The 21,186-nt window shown below is 47.3% G+C and overlaps 1 protein-coding gene across 1 annotated transcript; it reads left to right on the top strand.

The window, feature by feature from the left end:
• Positions 1 to 17,142: 17,142 nt before the first annotated feature.
• Positions 17,143 to 17,538, top strand: LOC149340269 (uncharacterized). Its single transcript, XM_089550707.1, has one exon. The coding sequence runs from the start codon at positions 17,143 to 17,145 to the stop codon at positions 17,536 to 17,538; it is 396 nt and encodes a 131-aa protein (XP_089406833.1).
• The last annotated feature ends 3,648 nt before the right edge of the window (positions 17,539 to 21,186 follow it).

Below are 21,186 nucleotides of genomic sequence, written 5' to 3'. Positions count from 1 at the left end.
TTCGCGTGCGGACGCGGGCGACAAGAAGTAATTACCGGCCGACGGAGGCCCCGAGTCCCGCGATCATTTATCAGGTGACAACGAAAATTCATTTCCGGCCTGAGCCGCCCTTGAGATATGAGGCAAGGTCCCCACGAGGCGTTGCGAGCGGTAATTGTGCTGGCCGGCGGTGCAAATTAGGAGAGATGCGTCAGCGCGGCCCTTCCACCGTCCCCGTCTACCACCCCCTTCTTTCCTCGACCAGAACTGCCAGAACAAACCGAAGCCCCGAGTGGTTGAGGATGCAAGCGAACAGTTTCAAGATTGCCGACGCCCGACGCCGCATCTGTTCGCCTTAGCCCGCCGCCGTCGGCGCTTCGTGTTTTAGTTTCGGCAAGGTGCTGGCCGTTTCATGACCCTGCAATGGGTAAAGTTCATCTGGGCCCCAGTCGTAATACTGGAAACTTAATGGTGCGAAGGCGAGCTGCGGGAGTGAGGCATGGCTGAAAACGCCACCAGTCACCGGAGCTCGAGCTGTTTGTAGATAGAGGGAAAACTTTTATTAAGACGGAGAGTTGCTTAAGGGTTGCGACCAAAGTGTACTGAAAGCGTGGCTGTCTTCAGAGCAGCTGTCCAGTAAACGTTATGCTCCCGGATCTGGCGCGAGGTTTTCCCTGAAAGTAGAGTGTAGATAAGCGTGACCTGGTTCCAAATAATCACTGGAAGGCAAGTTAAGGGCACGCCGTTTAAGGGCGCATTCTATCACTAGTACTGTTCTTTTAGAGCCTTTCACTATAACACATAATTTATTGCGATAGCATCAGACTCCATACTTCGCAAAAATGGTAACGTGTGTCACTAAATTCGCTGATTTGTCGAGAGAGGTCACGTGGCTTTGTGACGTAATCAAAATCTGTCCACCGCGGCAACCGGCCAACCGAACTGAGAGGTCCAGTGGCCTTGTGACGTCACCACAACGTGCCTGCCCACTGTGGTGGGTGGGCAAATTGCTGACCGGTTGAGTGCTGGTCAGCGTCTCAGGCGCAACCCCGAAATGCATAAGAAATGACACAGAATCACCAAACTAGTAACAATGGGACCTCTGCTATAGTATTCCGCTCTTAAGGTATGCTAAGTATCCGAAGTTTTCATTATGTTGTGCTCCGACCAGTTGGTGTTTTGAACGTTCCTCCACAAGCGTTATCGAGAGAGAGAAAACTTTACTGTCAGCAATACGTTGGTGGTGTTCTGGGCATTTCAGCCGCTCCAGGTAGCCGGTAGTTTGAGTCTGTCGGCGACCTCCTGCGCTCTTGCTGGGGCCCTGGACTGAACGTCCGGGTCCAGGCTAGCCAGAACAGCTTCCTATTTTTCAAGCATGGGAGATGTGACTAGATCTGCCGGAGGCGGATCCTCCATGCAGTCCCAGATTATCTAAGGTGGCAGGCTTGCCGCACAGCTGACAGTACAGATTTACCAAATCGGGAAAGATATTGGAATATGTCCGCGGGTTTGGCTGCGACAGCGTCTGCAGCCGCCTCCACGTGGTAGCCTGTTCGCGGCGGAGCGAAACATGTGGAGGAGGCAGGCTCGCTCTGTGCTCTCTGTAATAATTTGTTATGGCCTGATATGTAATTAGCGTCTCACCCCTTGGAACGTCAGGGTCCGAGAACCCCTCACCGGCTCAGCTTACAAAACCTCGAGCATACTCGTGAGCGGCCTCGTTCCCTGGAACACCCGCGTGGGCTGGGACCCACACCAGATCCACTTCCTTCCTATACTTTGGCATCGTACGAAGAATTTTGTATGCATTGGCGGAGATACATCCCCTCGCGAAGTTGCGAAGGACCATTTCGGAATCACTGAGAATTGTGCTGGTGCCTTCCTGAGCGATCCCTAGTGCTATTGTAGCCTTTTCGGCGTAGTCCACTCGGTCCGTGACCACCGTAGCCGCTACCCTGCAGGAGATGCTCACCGCGCTCACAGGGAAAGTGCCTTTGCCTGTAAAGTTATGATGTGCCGCATCAACATACACGGCACTATCGTCCCCTAGATACCTTTTGCTTAAAGGTGCACTGAAGAGGAATCTGAACTTGTCTTTTTGCCGCGGGAACTCGATCTACACGTTCCGAACTTTCTTAGAAACTGCGATTTGCTGCCCTGTGTGGCCGATTTCCCCAATTAAATCGAATTAACGTCCGGCTCCCGCCTTTTTTTTTTTTAATTCTGCCTCGTACGGTGGGCGGAGTCGATCAACGCGTGGAGCGCCTTTCACCCAGTCCCGTGGCGGCTTGCCGCTCTGCCATCGGCGGAGTAATACGTAGTAGTCCGTAGTAGCAAATAGTCCGCGCGTATTTTTATTTCTTCGGGCTTATTTTGCGGCTATATTATCTGCGAATGAAACTATTTATTCATGGAAACCTAAAAAACAAAATAAAGCGAAAGCAAAGCCTCCACGGGACTGGGTGAAAGGCGCTCCACGCGTTGGTCGACTCCGCCCACCGTACGAGGCAAAATTCAAAAAAAAAGGTGGGAGCCGGACGTTAATTCGATTTAATTGGGGAAATCGGCCACACAGGGCAATAAGTCACTGTTTCTAAGAATGCTACGAACGTGTAGATCGAGTTCCCGCGGCAAAAAGACATGTTCAGATTCCTCTTCAGTGCACCTTTAACGTCTTCGTCCTGGCCCTCCTCCGGTTGTCGTGACGGTCCGCTTGCATGTTCTTGGGGATAGGTTGGACCCGAATGCGTTCTCGCATCTCTGTCGGTAAAATTACCTGACCTATAGGGTCCTCGCCCTCTATGCGTAATCTTCTCAAAATGCAGAGCCCCGTACATGTCTGCCTGAGCCGCTGCTCTTGCAATGTAAGTTGTGCCTCAGTCAGCTCTTCAAGGTGTTATGGACCACAAAAGACAGAAGTCTCGCGGTGGACGTGTTTCTGGGGAGGCCGAGAGCCGCCTTGTACGCCTGCCTTATCAGGCAGTCTGTCTGATCTCTTGAGATCCACGTACAGGGTAGCGTATACGAGCCGACTGACCACGAAAGCCTGAATGATTTGACATGTGTCGCACTCTTTCGTGCCCTGTCGCCGAGTCGCCACGCGCTTAATGAGCCGTATGGTCTGCTGGACCGAGGTCGTCAACCTGTCTAGCGTTACTTTGTTCCATCTGTTGGATTGTATAAGCATTCCAAGCACCCGTATCGTTTCTACTTCCAGAATTTTGTTTCCGCAGATTGTCATTTGCATCCTAATCGGCTTCGTTTTGCAGGCCCATTCATTATTACGGACGACCAGCAGCTCCGACTTTTGTGGCGAGCATTCCAGTCCTGTCCAACGGGCGTGGGCGTCTACTACCTCTGCCGCCTTTTGTAGGGCCGTCTCGATCTGCCAGTCCGATCCGCGATTTATCTAAATCATGACGTCATCAGCATATACGATATGTCGAAGTTTGACTCGAAATGAGAATGAGACGCAAGCAACTCTCACGGCGGTGTATCCGTGTTTATCTCGTTCGCATATGTTCTAGTGGCTGCTCGGAGGCACCGGTAGCCGCACCGTCATTTCAGGTTAGCGTCTTCTTGAGTGCACTTGATTACCTCACCTTTGTGGTTTATTTTATTGTCGTAAGGAAGCGGAACACAACTGTAGCTTGCACTCAATTGGTGTAGGCTCATTTCCTGTTGACAGGAGACAAGGGTTCTTGGTTAAACTTCGAAACGCATTATGATTCATTTTCTCCTCCGTCTCCTGCCACCTCTCACTGTTACCTTCCCCCTCTCCCGTCTCCAAACTCTATGCCACCCTTTCACAAGCAGCTCCGACTTTTGTGGGGATCATTCCAGTCCGGTCCAACGGGCGGGGGCATCTACGACGGTATATTTACTGAATATAAGTTGCATCTTCCAAGAGAATCGATGTTTTCATACAGGCAACAACACCTCCTCAAATCCTTACACTAAGAGGTCTGGCCCTTGGCTGGGCCAGTACTCCGACGGACTCCACGCTCAGGCACCCGAAAGGGCACCTCCCTACACGTGTATCCCAATTGAGGCGGCTGCGCTGCCAGTAGAAGTGCAGTCACGACAGCCCGTATGATACACTGAAGCGAATTGCCTCCGAAGAGGCGGGCAAGCTGAGCAAAGAAGGTCCCTACTGCGCCGCTGGCGATGGTTGCGCGAACACACGCCTCTCAATCTGCGCTGCCGTTTTCTGCCAACATTAAGGTATAGGAACATTTTGTGCAGCACGGAATTCGGGGCTCACATCAACGACCTCACCTTACATGTGTGTCATGGGCATTAATCACAAATCCGATTGCACCAAAGAAAGATCATGATTTGTTTCCCAGCTGCGTTTATTTTATCATGCCGGATTTTGCCATTGCCTTTCCAGACCACCGAAGCGGACAATATGGTGGCTCAGGGCACACCATCCCATCCATACTACATCCGGTACATCAGGAATAGACGGCTCCAGGATATGTCCTCGAATCCTGTTACGTTCATCGTCTTTTGTTTCTTAGGTATTTCTTTCTGTTTCTTTGCGTGGTAGTGTGGGACTAGAAACCAGTCTCCATTTCAAGTAGATCTGCGGTTATGTAATGATGAAATTAGGCTCCTGAGTTAGAGGAAGCCCTTTTCCACTAAGAACTTACTGTACATCAAGCTTTCTATTTTGCTCAGGGTAGCGTTCTCTGCGAAATCCCTCGGATGCTTCTTCCCAGCCTGGCAGGCAGCGTATACAACTACTGCGTCTGAATTCATGAGCTCTAAAGGTCATATGAAGATGGTCGCCGTGCTTGCCAGGATAGAAAGCGAAAAGCAAGCCTGCTACGTAGAAAGCATAGTAGAGCGTCGGGGCCTAAAGAGATGCTTGCGCAACGCCCGCAACTGCTTGGGGCGCCAGTGATGACACCATGAGCGGCAGCGAAGTGATCGCCAGTGGTGTTGCTGCAACTGCAGAGAAACGTGTAAGGAGACTCGAATGAAGACGCATTGCGAGCTTGCGAAATGCCTCGACTGCTGCGCGGGCATTTTGGAAGCCCATAAGCCCAAAGATCAGTATGCCTTTGGCCTCCTGGACATTTGGCCCTAATTTGTCTCCCTGGTGATTTCTTTTCGCCAGAATTGGTCATAATTTTTTTTCTAGGTAGCTGGAATTCTTTATTTTATTCCAGTGCGTGCTCAGGGGTTTACGGCTGCTTCTGCCAGATATTCTAGGACTTCATTAATCACTTCTCCTTTTCGCAACCTAGAGTTTAAGGGAATCATCCCTCACAGCTTTCTGTACCGGGTAATGGTGACAAAATGTTAGATTTACAGCGGTTTGCGCCAGCGATCGTTGTGTGCTCACCATTTGAGCGAGTTTGCACAGCTATACGGACGTCATTGCTTCCAAGTGCCGCTCTTTCTTAAGTGCGTGAGCGCATGTAGGAGTGAGCTTGCCCACGGCTGTGTTTAGCAAGCCTTTCATTGGTCACATGCATTGAGCAGGTAAAAAAAATGCTACGAGTAGTCGTAAAACATTTTTTAATATTGTTCACTTAATTCTTTTAGAAATCACGAGCACCGTATTTAGGTATTAAAATTACATGTTTTTGATGGAATGCCTAGAAGAAGTAGGAAATATGCTTAGATCATTTCGATTTTGCTCTAAATATAGCATACTGTCAAGTCACGACGAAGAGGACCAGGGTCAGTCGTAGCTGTGATCAATACAAGGGAAGTTACAAAGGACATGCCCTCAATGCGACAGGCCGGTAATTAAAGCTTCATAGAGAGCTAAGTATACATAACGCAGTATACAATCCAGCAAGGGACGCGCTTGTGTAAGAGCCGCTCCCCTAACGGTAGGCGATGATTCTAGAAAAAGTGGGCAGATAGCAGTAGCGTTTAGCATATATTTGTTGTATATTGTGTGTAATAGTTACACTTGTCTTTAGATGGAGCTACGTATCGCCATACTCTCAAGAGGTCCCACATCAGTGCTGCACTTCAGGACTTCTTGCTATATTGCTTTTGTTTTGTTGTCAATTCTTGTATTGTATGTTTCTATGATTGAATCAAAAGAAAGAATTAAATGAAATCATGATGAGTGTAGCTATCAAACGGAGGCTTTACCACTTTGCAACAATGCCTCAGCACCACAAATTATTCGGGTGTGGTTGGCGTCCGCAGCGATAACAGCACCATCACAACATCCACCTCCTTTGTAAAATACAACATCAAGTGCACTTCCCTACCGCGCACTTTCCCCGCCGGCGTCCCGTGTGGCTTCGAACTGCTAGCAAGTCGCTCGCTCGGTATAGCTGGGACTTTCTCCGCATAGAAGCCGCAGCGGAAGGTGTTCTGATGATAGGTGCTCTGATCAGAAATGATGGAAATCTTGTTATGTTAAATAGCAAGATATCGCTACGTTAAAGTGAATGTATAAGTGATTTCCACAGCGACTTTGTCAGTGCCATCGCATCACGTCATCGTAGAGTCCAGACATTTCAATCTATTATCGCCAAAACGCACCGCAAAGCCCCGCGCTAATTCTTCGCAAAATATGGGTTGACGCATAAACGGGTACGCGTAATCTGGGTTCCACTGTAGTATTAAAAACAGATTGAAAAATAGTTATTTAATGCATAAGCGTCGCCTCGTCAGAATCTCGAAAACAAAAAGTTGGGCCTTACGGAGTATGGGTATGGTGAGATATGCAACCGCTCTGTTAAGTTACTGGTTAAAAATATCTCATCCCTAGAAAGTTGCTTTCGCGTCGAGAATTCGTCGCATTGTCGAGTGTTCTTGTGTGGGTGCCATCTGCCGTCTTGGCTATCATTCGGGATAAAGAAACTTTTGGCAAAAGCCCTCACGGCAGCCTTAATTCAGGACTCTGGGAAGTGTGGTATTAATGACATAGGATATTATTTTCATGAATTTAGAAAAAAAACAGTTGTGTGATGCAGATAGTTTTCAAACGAGGGAACAGCCGATATCAACCTGACAATCCCTAACAGCCGATATCAACCTGAAAATTTGCTGGTGAGCTACAGCTCTTATTTTAAAACACCAAAGGTTTTGTCATTCTACCTGGCGCCACCATGCCTTTTTAATATGGACACTCGGGTTCCCAACCAAAAGTGTCCATAAACCGAATCGTCCGTAATAACGAATCGTGAATAAAATAAAATCATGTTCTGGAAAAAAAAAACACTGATTACAGTCTGCTTCTGCGCATACTGACGGTGAGTGAAATGGGACTTCGGCTGTCTTGGAAGCTCATAATGGATCAGTCTGTCGCCATTATCTTAAAAAAATTTCGTTTCCTGGAACCATGGCTTCGTCACTGGGTCAGCTTTCGCTGTCAAAAGCCGGAACAGTTCAGTGCTTCGTGAAATGGATAATTAAAACTAAGTCTTGGCCAATACTCAGCGCTCGTGCTTTTGTGTGTTCATTCGACCCTCTTTCAATTCGCGCTGTATAACTGAACTCTATTCCTGAAATTCAGAAGTCCATTTTCCGGGGTGAAGCAAAGTTACGCACCTCCTCTTCTGGACGGAATTGGAGCCTGGACCTCCTTTTCCAACGTGATGCAGTTGACGAACGATGTGCCCATATGTGCCGACGGGACACTAATGGCTAAGCCTGGTAGACATCATCATCGGAACCCTTTTAATCTGTGGACTTTTATCTAGTTTGATGCCACTACCGACCCTTCGGAGACTTCCAAAACCTCTCCAGTCACTCAACTCATTATTTCTTTTAGCTCCTTTACATGCTACCAATCACAATCTAATAGTCGTATATGAACCAGGTTTCTTTGTTGATCGCCAGAACGGTGCCCCTTCAACGTCTCGTCTCTCATCTCCGAATGCAGTGAATTCCTCGACCTCGAATTCCAATCGCATCAGTATCTAGCGTCCTCTGGCGACAAGCGCTGCATACACAGCATTTGTGCTATGCCCTTCTTTTATCTCCTTTTGTCATTTGCACTGTTCGGAGATGAACATAAGATCCGAATAGATAATGAGACGATGCAGCGACACCAGAAAGTGGCATTTTTTGAGGGGCCATTTTTACAGTATTCATCATAACATCGAACTTGTGTCAAGCAACCGTAATAATAATATAAGCGCGAATAATTGGTGCGAGCTTTCTCTGCGAGACACAATCGATGAGCCGATGACGGATGCTTTATTTGGAATACTGTTCATTTCAATTTCACCACAAGAGCGCTGCAACATGACGTCAGGAGAACTCCTGGAGGATAAAATATCGATAAACTTTCAAGCCACGTCAGTTCTTCGGCCACGTGTGCTCAAAAGTGTTATCTTGATCGGCAGCGACAAGTTTGACATCCGTGCGCATTGCTACATCCCTTCCGCTCCTCCAGGCTTATTGCTATCCGACACCCTTAATTACCTTCCGAAATGTATGACTGAGATTATAAATCAGAGCGTTAGTACCGAACTCAGAAGTGCCGTGACCTCTTGAAGAGAAACGTCCGCAGGCACTTACATTTGCGAACAAAAGTCTAGAATTTTGTCAGAAAGTGCATCCACAGAATTATCTTTCCTTTTTCTTTATGAGAAAAGGCTTCATTCAATCTCTCAGAATTAGTGGATTGCTCGCCAAACTGGGCCGCATGTCCACATTCAGGCTGCTTTCCTTCAGGCTGGTGTCCATCACCTTCGCAACATGGTGGGACAAACCTGGTAGAGAGCAGCACTGACGAGCAGCCGCGGGTTGAGACTAAAAGCGAAAAGAAAAATTTCTTCCATCTCTCTCTCTTTTTTTTTCTTGTGAAAGATATATTGCCTGTGGCACCGACGGGTAAAGGGTGAAGCACATTTCGCAGCTGCACACTCAAGGCCGAATCGAATTCTGAATCGAAGACTTGTCTGGCGAGATCCATGACAGCCAGGCGCCGGCATAGTAAGAGCGAAATAGGGCTTTAAAAGTAAAAGTAGATAGAAAAAGCCTTCCGACGTCTAGCGCGGAGGTGGCGGCGGCTAATCGGAGCTCACAGACTAAGCCTCGAGATCGTTAGCGCGCGCGTCCGCTCGCTCGTCGTCGCAATCAGTCTCCGTCGCCCGCGGGCGAGCCGCGGCGCGTTATTGAAAAATCGAATCGCGTAACGCAGAGACCAAAGGCTGCGCGATATGCGTGTCGGTCGCCGAGCGTAATCATCGTGGCTCCGGCGAGCCGTGAAAGCCGACTCGATGACTGCGCGCCACGCGACAAGCGGAGGGACGCGCGTAGGTAGCTTATCGGGGCACCTCGGTCGCCGGTTAGCGATGAATTCAATTGATACAGCGGCGTGAGTGGGCGCTGGCACAAGGAACGTGTCCTCCAAGAAAGGAAACTGGGGTACAGGTTTTATTTTAGGAAGTAGCGTAGCCGTACTGAAAATAGACGCATTGCATTTGGCTGGTTGTCAGTTCAGGTGTATGCTCGAGCTCTGTCTTTTAAGCGTAGAACAGATGATGCTGCTCAGGAAAGCGTCACTTTTTAACCGGCAGAAGAGCTTGAAAGAACGCCCTTGAAAGAAAGATATATCATGACTAATACTACAATGAGAGGCCCCAAATTGCTAATAAGTCATGACTGCAGTGCAGATGACATAACCAGGTTAGTTCGCATAAAATAGGGTTACTAACGATTTTTTTTAGGCGAAGAGCGGTTTAAGAGACACAATCGAGGATAACTCCCAGTACTCAATCTGAGGGGGGCTATGCGCCATTTATCTTTTGAGGACAAAAACGGCCAGAGCCATCCCCTACCAGCTACTTGCTTTTCATCCCCCCGGCTACAGGGCATATCACGGCAGCTAGATTTCGGCGACTTACGTTATTAAGCGGGCAACACGGGCGTCTGTTAACGCCTCCTCCTTATGATGAACTCAAACATCCCTGAAGCAGGATATTTTGTCTGACACGTCAGCTTTAAGTCTCTCTGACTAGACTGCTCTGCCGTGTCTCGTCGCAAAATTTCCGTCTACACATGTCTCCTTTGGGGCTTTCTCCCATCTGCGCATCTTGCCATGAACCCGAATGTACAAAACATTTTTTACTGTTTTGGCTCCGATTTTTGAGAAGAAGGTTGTTGGAAATTCTCTTGCAGCAACTTCGCCTTAGTTTGAGAAGTCCGTTCCTACTGTCATTTGGCGCCACCATATTTGGGTTCATCTGTCTGTACATTCCGCTTTTCAAAAATTCCTTACTGAACTTTCATCGACTGCCTTGGTAAATTTTACCATATTATCTTTTTTATCTTTATTTTCTAGAGTCCATTCGTCCACTTGAATTAAGTCTTGCGAGTGTTGCTACTGTCGCGAGGGTTATGATCGGTCATTTTTATTTTCTGCTCTTTTTTTGGCGCCGTATATGCTAGATAGCTTTTCTATGTCTCCCGCGTCTTGGCGGGGCCGACCCCGGAGTGTGAGTATGTGCTATTTGTGAGCGTAGTGACAAGAGCGTCACCAACGGCACAGCGAACCGAGTATCGGCGTTGCAGCAAAGCTGCCAAGGCGCCAGAGAGATGCACCCGGATCATCAGGCACGTTGCTCATCCAGCGCGAAAACTTACCAACCGTTCTTACCAAGCTCGGTAAGGAGATTACAGGAGCAGAAACCATGCTTACATCCCTATCGCACCTTCTCGATGAATTAACCGTCAATTAACCATATCTTAACTGGCCAATTTTTTCAGTGCGCTAGCAAGTGCAGTGGCCATTGCCCGCTTTTAGCAGTTGTATGTTTGTTTGGCTGGGCAACCTGCCCAGATGTGTGTGTATATTAGCGAACTTTTAGCGTAACTATTTTTGAATTTAGAGTTTTCGCCTAGCTACGCAAATCGATCGTTATTATTTTTTTTTGGACGCGATCGATAAATACTTTTCTCTTTCCTCATAGCTCGCGACAATGCGGAAATGCAGGAAAGGGAGCACATGATGACTTGTACATAAACTTTCCTATGCGTTGGAGAAATTGAAGGAGAAAGGAGAAATTGAAGTTGGCTTGATCGACAGAATACCAGCTCCTGATTACAAAAACGCCACTCATACTGACGACAAAGCTCTTGTAACGTAGAAAAGAGCAAGAACCAAAATACAGGTATCGCCGCCACAGGTCAAACTCGCAAGTACAAGCGTGGTGACGTCATAGGACAAAACAGTGTTGCTAGAACCAATGGTTCTAGTAACACTGGGACACGAGAAGCCATGAATCACTGAGGCGCAGCCAATGCATGCGCAAATCTCCTTAACGTCGCCAGATGGCGCCACGTACCCGGCAGCTACGCGCGCGCCTGTAGCATCGGGACCAATTAGCGCCTGCTCACCGGCGGTCGGCTGTCTCCCGGTATTCCGCTAACGGTAACAAGGTACACGGTATGCTAAAGGTGTCTATTTGCGAGAACTTCTTTGACGACTTCGAGAACGGGATCCATCGTAACGCTGGCAAAACGCCGGTGCAAGCGTAAACGAAACGACGGTAGCGACATACGGCCGCAATAGCCGCAATAGCCGACAGATGCCTTCAACGTGCGGCCGGCAGTAGCTTTCCTTTCGGGTGCTGCTAGGCCGCTCTGCTGGCCGTCAGAAATCACGGAGTCTGCGTTACGTCATGTTCACGTCATGTTTCACGTCACTTAGTCCTGATTCGTCATAAGAGAATGCGCAGTTTGAATCAGAGCGGCGGGGAAAAAATGTTCAACTTGGAATCCAAATTTCTTAGAAATAAATGCATCTTTCGCTACCGGCCAAGTTGCAACAAAGCCATGAAATGCCGAACTATCGGATTTTGCTATAAAAAAAATATTAATAGAGTTCTCCTCACTGTCCCTTTAAAGGTCAACGTAGCAGCTCCATGACATTATGTTTTCTGTTTAATACTCAGAGAGGCATCAACAGCAAGCGGAGTACATGATACAGCATGTCTATTTATGAGTATATTCATGGATTTCCCTGCATTAAAAACTCTTCAAAGCCTAGAAATGTCACAGTAGTGCTCAGTTGGGCTTTACAGTATAAGGCTTAATTAGGTCCAATGAGGATCAGCGATCAGTTGAAAAAGGGGGTTGGCCAAAGACTCTATTTCCAAGTATTCCTCCCCAGAAAAACCGAGCACCTAGCAGAGGGGGATGGCTTGCTACTTTTAGCCTGAGAAATTCAAGTGTCTGCTGGAAGATTCTCTGTGGTGATATAAGTCAAGAATTACGGTCGCTATTGTATGTAGTTTAAGGTGACGCACGGAGCTGAAATCAATACAAATAACCGAGAGCGTTTTCTCTTCTGGCATATGCTGCTTTAGTTCCTCCTGAATACCTAGAAAGCATTACATTTCGTATCTTTCCAGTTCACCAAGTGCAGACCGCCCATAGCGCTTAAAGAGGAGAAAATCTTGCTTTCTTAAGCTGCCGCGCAGAGGTTGTTGTTCTGAGAATTATGTGTGATGCTCACGGTACATTCCACGTTTAATGAAATTACTTTATTTAGTGTAGAATTTCGGTTGCTCCGTTTGTTCTCACAAGAAGGAAATTATGGCCTTCATATTTCTAAATTATGTCTTAAAGTGTTTGAAAATACCATAGTCTAATACCCCTTGAAGTTCTATATGATTTAGTTGCAGCCGTGCTTCATGAAGGCAATGTTTTCATACTTGCGCCGCGCACTTGTCAAGCCGCCGCAGTGGCTCAGTGGTTGTGGTGCTCTGCTGCTGATCCGAAAGACGCGGTTTCGGTACCGTCCACGGCGGTCGCATTTCGGTGGAGGCAAAGTGATAGGCCAATGTACTGTGCGATGTCAGTGCACGCTGATCAACTCCAGGTGATCGAAATTATCCGGAGCCCTCCACTATGGCGTCACTCATATCCTGAGTACTTTTTGGGACGTTAAACACCACAAACGACAACCATAAACTAACCAGTTGGCAAGTTCACTTGTTTTTTTTTTTTGGTTGTGCCTTGACTCCTTTTCGTTTACTAATTAAGCAACGTGAATACTGAAGAGAAGGACGTTACCGCGGGAAGGAAGCGCCATGTTAATTTTCACGTTATGCTGTCGTCTACGTTACTGAATCATAACATTTCAGCAATTACGTTGCGAACCTAAAAAGGCTTGGCATTAATATTAACTCAAAAGATATTTTATTTCATCATATTTAGTATTGACCTTCACTGTTTTTTTCACGCAACGCAGTATCGACAACACACGGCTTCTATGTCAACCTAGTGTTTCTATTCAGATCGCAATACCGCACAAAACAAATAGAGATACTTTTGCGCAGCAGCAAAGGAATTTATTCTTAGAGCCCGGCTAAAGAATAAAATAAAAAAATGAGTCATAAAACATGGAGCTGGAATGGGCGGGCAATCTCGTGCTTCTACGGGAGAGCGCTTTTCAGCTGGCAAAAACAGATTGCAGATACCCGCCATCTCCCCGTTTAACTTTTCGCTTTTATTCTGTTTTTGCGGCTCTCCTTGCTTCGCCGTTTGTCTCCAGAGATGGGATGCTAAATCTTGTCTTTCTCCAAGCCTCCAGTTCCTCTTTGTTTTCTTTCCATCTAGCAATCAAAACATGTGGCGCCATCTAGAGAGTTTACGGAAGACGAAGCTCTCCAATTGTGGCCTCAGAGATTCGGATCGACGGCTAGAATCGCTACAAATCACCAGGAAGAGAAGCGGCGGAGACGCTGCCTTGTCACTAATGGAGGCTGTTGGCGTCAACCAGTAGAGTTCGCCGTTCCAACTAAGCTAAATGCAAGGGGAAAATGTGCAGCGCGCGGGTTACAGTTATGCATGCTGGACTAAACGCTTCAAAAATAGTGGCGAGATTTATTGTGTCCTCCGAAGACTTTCACTAAACCGTTCATTACATCTGCGTGGCAGACCAAAGGAGATTAGGAGTGCTTATTTCATGGCAATGTTTAAAATATTAACTTGCTTTCAGTTTAGCCGAAACCACAAAACCATGTTGCTTCATAGCAGTGAAACAGAGCCACTGGAAAACTAAAGAAAAATTCGACAGAAACACTTGAAAGCATTTCAGCGTTCACTCATGCTACTTTGCAGAATGCTATAGGAGTCATGACTATGAATACGCGTTATGAATACACCACAAGTAAAGTGCTGACTCATGCTACGTTGCAGAATGCTACATGAGTCATGACTATGAATACGCGTTATGAATACACCGTTAGTAAATTGCTGACTCGTGCTACGTCCCAGAAGTAAAGTTGTGAGTCATGCTACCAGAATGATTATGAGTCGACTACACTAGGCATGCTTCGTACAAATTCTATACAGCTTACAATACGTTGATTGTAAACTGCTTAGTCATGATGCATTTCAGAATGACTATGAGTGCTGATTTTCATATGCCATAGTAGTTGAGGTTTCATCATTCATCCCTACACATTTTCGCTTACATATGTTGGGACATCGTACACCGGCGTAATTCATCTTGCGAATTTCGTCTCATAGACGACGATGAACGGAAAACGGCTTTTGCGCTACTTGAACGCATAATGCTTTCAAATTAAAACTTTTTGGCTATGCACACACACCTAGATGAAAATGCAGTTGAGAATGAGACTAAGCCCAGGCATCAAGCAGCGTAGTATGCCGTGACTGCTGGATCAGTTCACAGTTTGGGGAAAGCGGCAGTGCTTATGGAATTTCTTTCTCAGGTCGTTTACGCAATGTGAGTGGTGGTGGTGAAAACATTTATTAATAAAGGACAGGAGGTATGCTTGGATCAGCCCGTAAGGGACCGATCCTTACAAACACTAGGTGGAGGTCCCTAGTATGAGACCCCAGTGGCGGTGGCCGCCGCCCGGGCGCGCCCGCAATGTCGGTATAACGGCTGGACACACTTTCATAAAGAGAAATTGAAAAAAATGAATATTGGTTTCGAGGAAAGCAAATAGTAGCTGTCTCACATATCTCGGTGGACACCCCAACCGAGCCGTAAGGGAAGGAATAAAGAAGGGAGGAAAAGAAGAAAGAGGTACCGTAGTGGAGGGCTCCGTAAATAATTCCGACCCACCTGGGGATCTTTAACGTGCACTGACATCGCACAGCACACGGGCGCCTTTTGCGTTTCGCCTCCCTCGATACGCCGGGGTCGAACCCGCGAACACCGGCTCAGTAGCCTAGCGCAATAACCGCTGGGCGACTGGGCAAGTGCAGTTTTTGGACGAAAACTTGTCTGTGAACGCAAATTTTTCGCATATCGTAAGATTGAAACCACACCTATCAATATATCCGCAAACACCTTCTCGGAACACTTGTAATTTTCTGCTATTTGTCGTGAAAACTGCTCCGGTTAGTTTTCTATGGCAGACTTAAGTGCCCGGTGCAAGCGCAGGAATAACTTTTAGAGGCAATATTCTACTATGTTTCGGAAAATCCAACTATTGCCATCATTATGTTCGTAAAAGAATGTTACAATATTCAACCGTTGCCTCACAAATAAAACTGATGACCATGACAGATGCGCTTGGATCCACTGAAAATCAAGTGAGGACACTTTCATTAGACCCGGAATTTTCAATCGGCAGCGGCAGCTGCCAAACATTTACTGCTATTCTCTCTACAGCAAAGGCATCAGCCCGCAAAAGAGTTGACTAGGGTTGATCGTTGATGTTGTTGTTTACCACAGTAAACATGAAGGGTTGGTCTTGTGCTTGAGAGCATCATCTTTTTCTTTTTCTTTCTTTTTCATACCGTATAGACGCCAATTGTTGCTTGGTTATAATGTCAGAGTATTACTAACTGACGATAACGGTGCGCGAAAGGAAACGGCACTGTAAGATGGACTATCAGCATCATTAGAATGGCGTAAGAATGAGTGGACGTGAACTGCGATTCTAAATCAATAAAAATAATACACGATCCCTAATATTTTTGTGCTTATGTGTAGGGACAGATGGAAGCAACAAAGGCGTAAAAGGAACTCAACCTGGCATGATATTTAATATTAAGTCATCTGCCTTGCAAAGTCATTAGCTGTGACGTGGCAGCCACGTGGCATCGACGAAGAGGAAGCTCGTTGCCGCTCGATCCAGCTGTAGGCTTCCAGAGGTGGGACGTGTGGCCTGGGCAGTCCACTTGGAAAAGCAGGTAAGCCCTTCCAAGTTTTAGCGACAGGGCTGCGGGAGTTATTAAACACTACGGGACGATACTCGTTCCCAATACGAGCGGTCTTCTTACCGCCACCAGCGGTAGTAACACGGCTGCATCTGATTAGGCTAACCACTGCTTAGGTAGCGGCGGCGGCACTACTGCGAAGAGGAAAGGGCCTGCATTATTTGTAACCTTTAGATCTCAATTGTAAAGAAGGACGCACTGAATTAGTGTGGGTTTGAGGAAGGGAAATGAAGCTATAGATGCCTCGCTTTTCGGTGGGCAACTGAACCGGGCCGTATAGAAGTGAGGAAGGTGGGAGTGGAAAAAGAAAGAAAAAAAAAGATGCCCACGCTTAGCTTGGTTAAGCCAAGAATGCGTTGCATATTGCGCGGTCTTTTTGCGCGAGGTATTGCTTGGCGGCACTTCATTTTCTCAGCAGCTTTTCCTCCGTGACGTATGGATGGATGGATGGATAGGAGCGCCCCTTTGAAACGGGGCGGCGGCAACCGCCACCATGATCAGGCGTCTTTTTTTCTTGTTTTTTCTTTTTTCTCTGCCTTTTTTTTTCTCACGTGGTTTTGTGACGTCACGTGGTTTGGTAGCTGCCCGGCCGCGCCCAAGGGCTGAACTGAGTGATTGCAATATGCTACGCATAAAAGAGGTGCTGAAGTGGAGGGCTACGGAATAATTTGGATGATCTGGAGATCTTCAACGTTACCCGCCGCGATGGCTCAGTAGTTAGCGCGCTCGGCTACTGAGCCGGAGTATACTCGAGTTCAAACTCGGCCTTGGCGGCCGCGTTTCCAATGGAGGCGAAACGCAAAGGCGTCTGTGTGCCGTGCGATGTCAGTGCACTTCAAAGATCCCCAGGTATTCAAAATTATTCGGGAGTCCTCTACTACGGCACCTCTTTCTCAATTTTATCGCTCCCACCAGCCTCCCTTCCTTCACGGCACAGTTTGGGTGCTCACCGAGATGTGACACAAATACTGCACGATTTCTTTTCCTCGGAAACCAATTTTTATTTCCTCTTTTACAGCTGGCACCATGTCGAACCCGGATCTACTCGTGGTGCAGAGCACCCGCGTGAGCACCCCACCACGCGTTCGCTCCTCGGTGACAACCGTGCCCACGACCGTCTCGGTCACCACTGTGCCCGTGGCGGTGCCCACCATAGTTGTGGAAGAGCCCGCGCCACCCCCGGTGGTCGTCGAGACCGTGGAGACCGTGCGCACCATCGAGACCATCCAGCCACCACCGCCTCCACCCACCGTCATAGTTCCCGTTGTGCCAGTCGTAGAGGTGGTACCTGTGGTTCCGGTGGTACCCGTTGTCCCCGTAGTCACTACGCCCGTTATAACCACGCCCGTCGTGACCACCAGGGCGGCGTCGCTGACGACTGTCACCGAAAGCGTCTCCGTACCCACGATGCTCATGTTCTGAGAACACGGCGTCCGCGACAACGTAGGAGGACTCGGTGGATGGCTCCCCGCTTGCCATGGAACAGCAAAAGAAAAAAAATTGACTGGTATTAGGATGTCCGCCTCTGGGGACTCTGGTCTTCGCAGCTGAGCGCCACGGGTGGAACTGTGGTGACAAAGAAGAAGCAAACTGAAATTCAGTAGCTGGAGTATCTCATTGAGCATGTGACCACCTCTTCCCGTAGTCCACCTAATTAGTTCGCTTCTGCGTCTTCTGACTGCAGTAAAATTTGTTGGTCACCTCTGCTTTGTCTTGTTTTCTTGTTTTTCTGAGCACCCTTATTCTTCCATATAGTCTAAACGGTTCTGGAACTTTCACAATCGAAAGCATGGCCAGAATGCAATCAGTGGTCATTTGACCAAATTAGAGACTATTTACAGTAATCGAAATGTTTTTGAAGTTACAAGTTGCTATTTGTTTTTACTATATGTGAGTGGGGCTGACTGTTATGTGACACTTGTAAACCGTGCTGAGCTGCCTTACAAGGGCAGCTTTAAAACTATAGCTGCAATACTGTCGCATGCCATGTTTCCTTACGAGCACATCAGTATAACAGGTTGACCATAGATTCGTGCAAATCCTAAATGGTCCCTGCTAGAATATCTGTTAAAATGTTACTCGAGCTCTAAAACAAACCGGAAATGGGGGAACCGCACCGTTTAGAGATCGAAATAACGCTATTATAACCCCGCTTACGAGCCCTACATGTCTGCTATACAGTTACGAGCGCATTCAGCGCATTGCTTTCTCGAGTTCAAGCATGAAAATGATGAGGACCTTTACATAGGTCCTTTTGTTATTTCTATTTCTGTCTTCAATTTTGGTTATTCCTAGCTTTGTTTTTATTTTGTTTTGTTGTTTACTTCTCATGAATTCAAGCATATTCGGCCCCTTTGCCACCATTAACCATCCCTGTCACTGATACCAAAATTTTCCAATTCTCTGATCTCTTCTCTGCGCCGAATCCAATCCACAATACTGGTAGCCATCGCCTGCATGGTAACGACCAATCGCCCTTGTGGGTATGCATCATCTTTATGAAGGCACCGCCATCAACAACAACAAGAAAATGTAACATCACTGAGTCTTGTCCTAGTTCTGATGGTTTTAAGCTACTGGTAAGATTAGACTTGCTATTATTGTCTGCCATTGCTCCTCTGTACCGACACTCAGATATCAATTAAGGTCGAGGATTTAAAGCACAAATTTCTGATCGGGCATATCTATGTCGCCATTCACCGAATTCACCCCAACAGCCATCAACTGCTGCTTTGCACATTTGAAGTTCCGATCGCAGTCCTGAAGGAATTTTACACGAAGGTGCGAAGCCCGCTCCATATATGACTGGCCATCACTTGGATGAACAATTTTTTTTTTGCAGTGAACCGCGTGGCGCTCTTTCCCTCTTGAGGGAAGCGACTGGGACACATCCATGTTTTAGTTTGGGCAACTCATAAGCTAATGTTCTAGCCACCTCCTCACACCACATGAGGAACAAATCGGAGATAATATCAGGCCTACCTTATGCATTCACGCTGTAGTACGAGCAGAATCCTTGCGAGAGCGATAGAGTAAAGTGGCTAGAGGTCTCTTTAGTCCCAACCTGGGACTTAAGAAACCTCTAGCCAGCACCTGCTACTTAAGATATCCAGCAGGTGATGTCTGAGAATTTGCAAAAACAAAAAGTCCCGGTAGATGACAACACATTCTTCAAAGGAACTGCGCTCAGCCATTTCGCTTCCCTGTGGTGTCCACCAATTAACCATGTAGGACTAAGCGACCATATGGCCTAAGCATGTTACTAGCACTGTAAGTTTTAATTTTGTCTTTTTGTCACGAGTTGCAATGCTTGCCAGCCGAAGTACAATAAACGTGTGGAATTTAAAAACCTAATAGATCGGATAAACCAATGCGCCATCTTCGTCGGAGCCTAAATTGCTGTCACGCGCGTCCAGCAGCACGTGATCTGGGTAGCAGCGGCGTCGGTTCGATGGGGTCAGCGGGGACGTGGTGATCGGCGCAGCGCTTCAAAATTTCTCCGGCGGTTCGCTGTCCACGGCTGCCTACGGTGGGCATCACTACTGACTGAAGGGTAAGCGCACCGCAGAGGCTGGGAGTCCATGCAGAGTAGGAGGGTAGCTGTGGTTTCCATCGCTCGTGGGCTTGGAGCCTCGGACAGGCTTCGCTGGAAGGGACCTGAGCATGAACCTCTGCCACTACTGCACTTGTGCAGCAGGTGTAAGTTGAATAATTAATAGCATGCAATGTAAACTGTGGGAAGTGTGAGCTGTCACGTCGTTAGCACATTCCCCCTCGTTCTCTTGGGCGCTGTTGGTCACGGGACATACTGGTACGTGCATACTTGCAGTCTCAGCAATTTTTACACTGCGCAGACAGGCTCGGCGGTATGTGAGGCTTACCAACGTGAAGCTGTCCGTGGGTAAAAAGAGCCATTTCAAAGGAGGCTCCCGATGAATTTAGACCACCTCCGGGGTTCTTTGCAGTGCATTAACACCGCACAGCACACGGGAGTGCTTGAATTTCACCTCTGTAGACATGCAGCCGCCTGGGTCTGAATTCTATTCCGCGACCTTGCCTCAGCAGTCGAGTACCTCAGCCACTTAGCCACCGTCACGGATGCAAAGAGCGGTTTCGAGCAGCTGGTAAGAAACATACATAAAATGCATTACACCTGGTGACGCAGCACCGAAGTTTTCTCGTTAACATTTCTGCATGTCCGCTAGTTTTCGCACAAACTAATATCAGTAGTCCATCTGCGAAAGCAATGGTGTCTCCTAGTGAGAAATGGTTTGCCTTTATTTTTATGCTAGGGCTGTGCGAATATTCGAAATTTTCGAATAGGGAATCGAATACTCCTATTCAATTCGCTGAACGCAGCAAATAGTCCATGTTCGAAATAATTCGAAACTAACCAACTCTGTTCTCATTTTTTCAGATAGCTTTTTAATAGCTGGTGCGCAGTTCATATTGTGCATTCCGTAAAGTTTTTCGGCGACAGTATAAAAAAGCAGAACCCAATTCGACCCGGCAAAAAATACTGCTGCGATAGATGTGCGCCGGAATGAGCGTTCAGCACCACGACGCGGTCCATTCGTGTGGCGGCGTTAATAATGCTCATACATACTCGTATGGCCTTCAAGAATGGGTGACGCAGCAGAGTTGATCCAAGTCTAGTATACCCTGCCTTCACACCCGATACCGGAGCTCATGTCTCAATCTACAGTCCCTCTCATCAACTGGGATTTTGTGCTCGTGTGTTTGCTGTCGTTATCAGTAGCAAGGTGTAATTTTTCTGTACATTCGTACGATGTGTCTGTCTGGGAGTTAATATACCCACTTTGTGTTGCGTGTCCCCTAGTGGAGGTAAATGCTGCGTTTTTCGACAGTTCCAGCTTTTATTCTATTACTTATAGTGCCCCTGCTAGCGCTTCACTGTTCAGCTTGAATACCGTTTCGTACAAATATTCGCGCAACTAGCGAATAATTACACAAGCGTTCTATTCGTATTCGGTTTGGTTCTTTCACTAATCACTTCGTATTCAGTTCGATAGCAAAACAAGCCTCTTCGCGTTTTATCTGGTAGAAAAG

This window comes from Amblyomma mixtum, chromosome 6 (assembly GCF_055824585.1).
Source record: "Amblyomma mixtum isolate Tamu chromosome 6, ASM5582458v1, whole genome shotgun sequence".
Classification (NCBI taxonomy): Eukaryota; Metazoa; Arthropoda; class Arachnida; order Ixodida; family Ixodidae; genus Amblyomma; species Amblyomma mixtum.
The sequence above is the reverse complement of the archived record's forward strand: the minus strand, read 5'-3'. Positions and strand labels throughout refer to the sequence as shown.

Coding starts and splice junctions, on each gene's coding strand:
- LOC149340269 (XM_089550707.1), top strand. CDS start 17,143: ATGTCGAACCCGGATCTACTCGTGGTGCAGAGCACCCGCGTGAGCACC.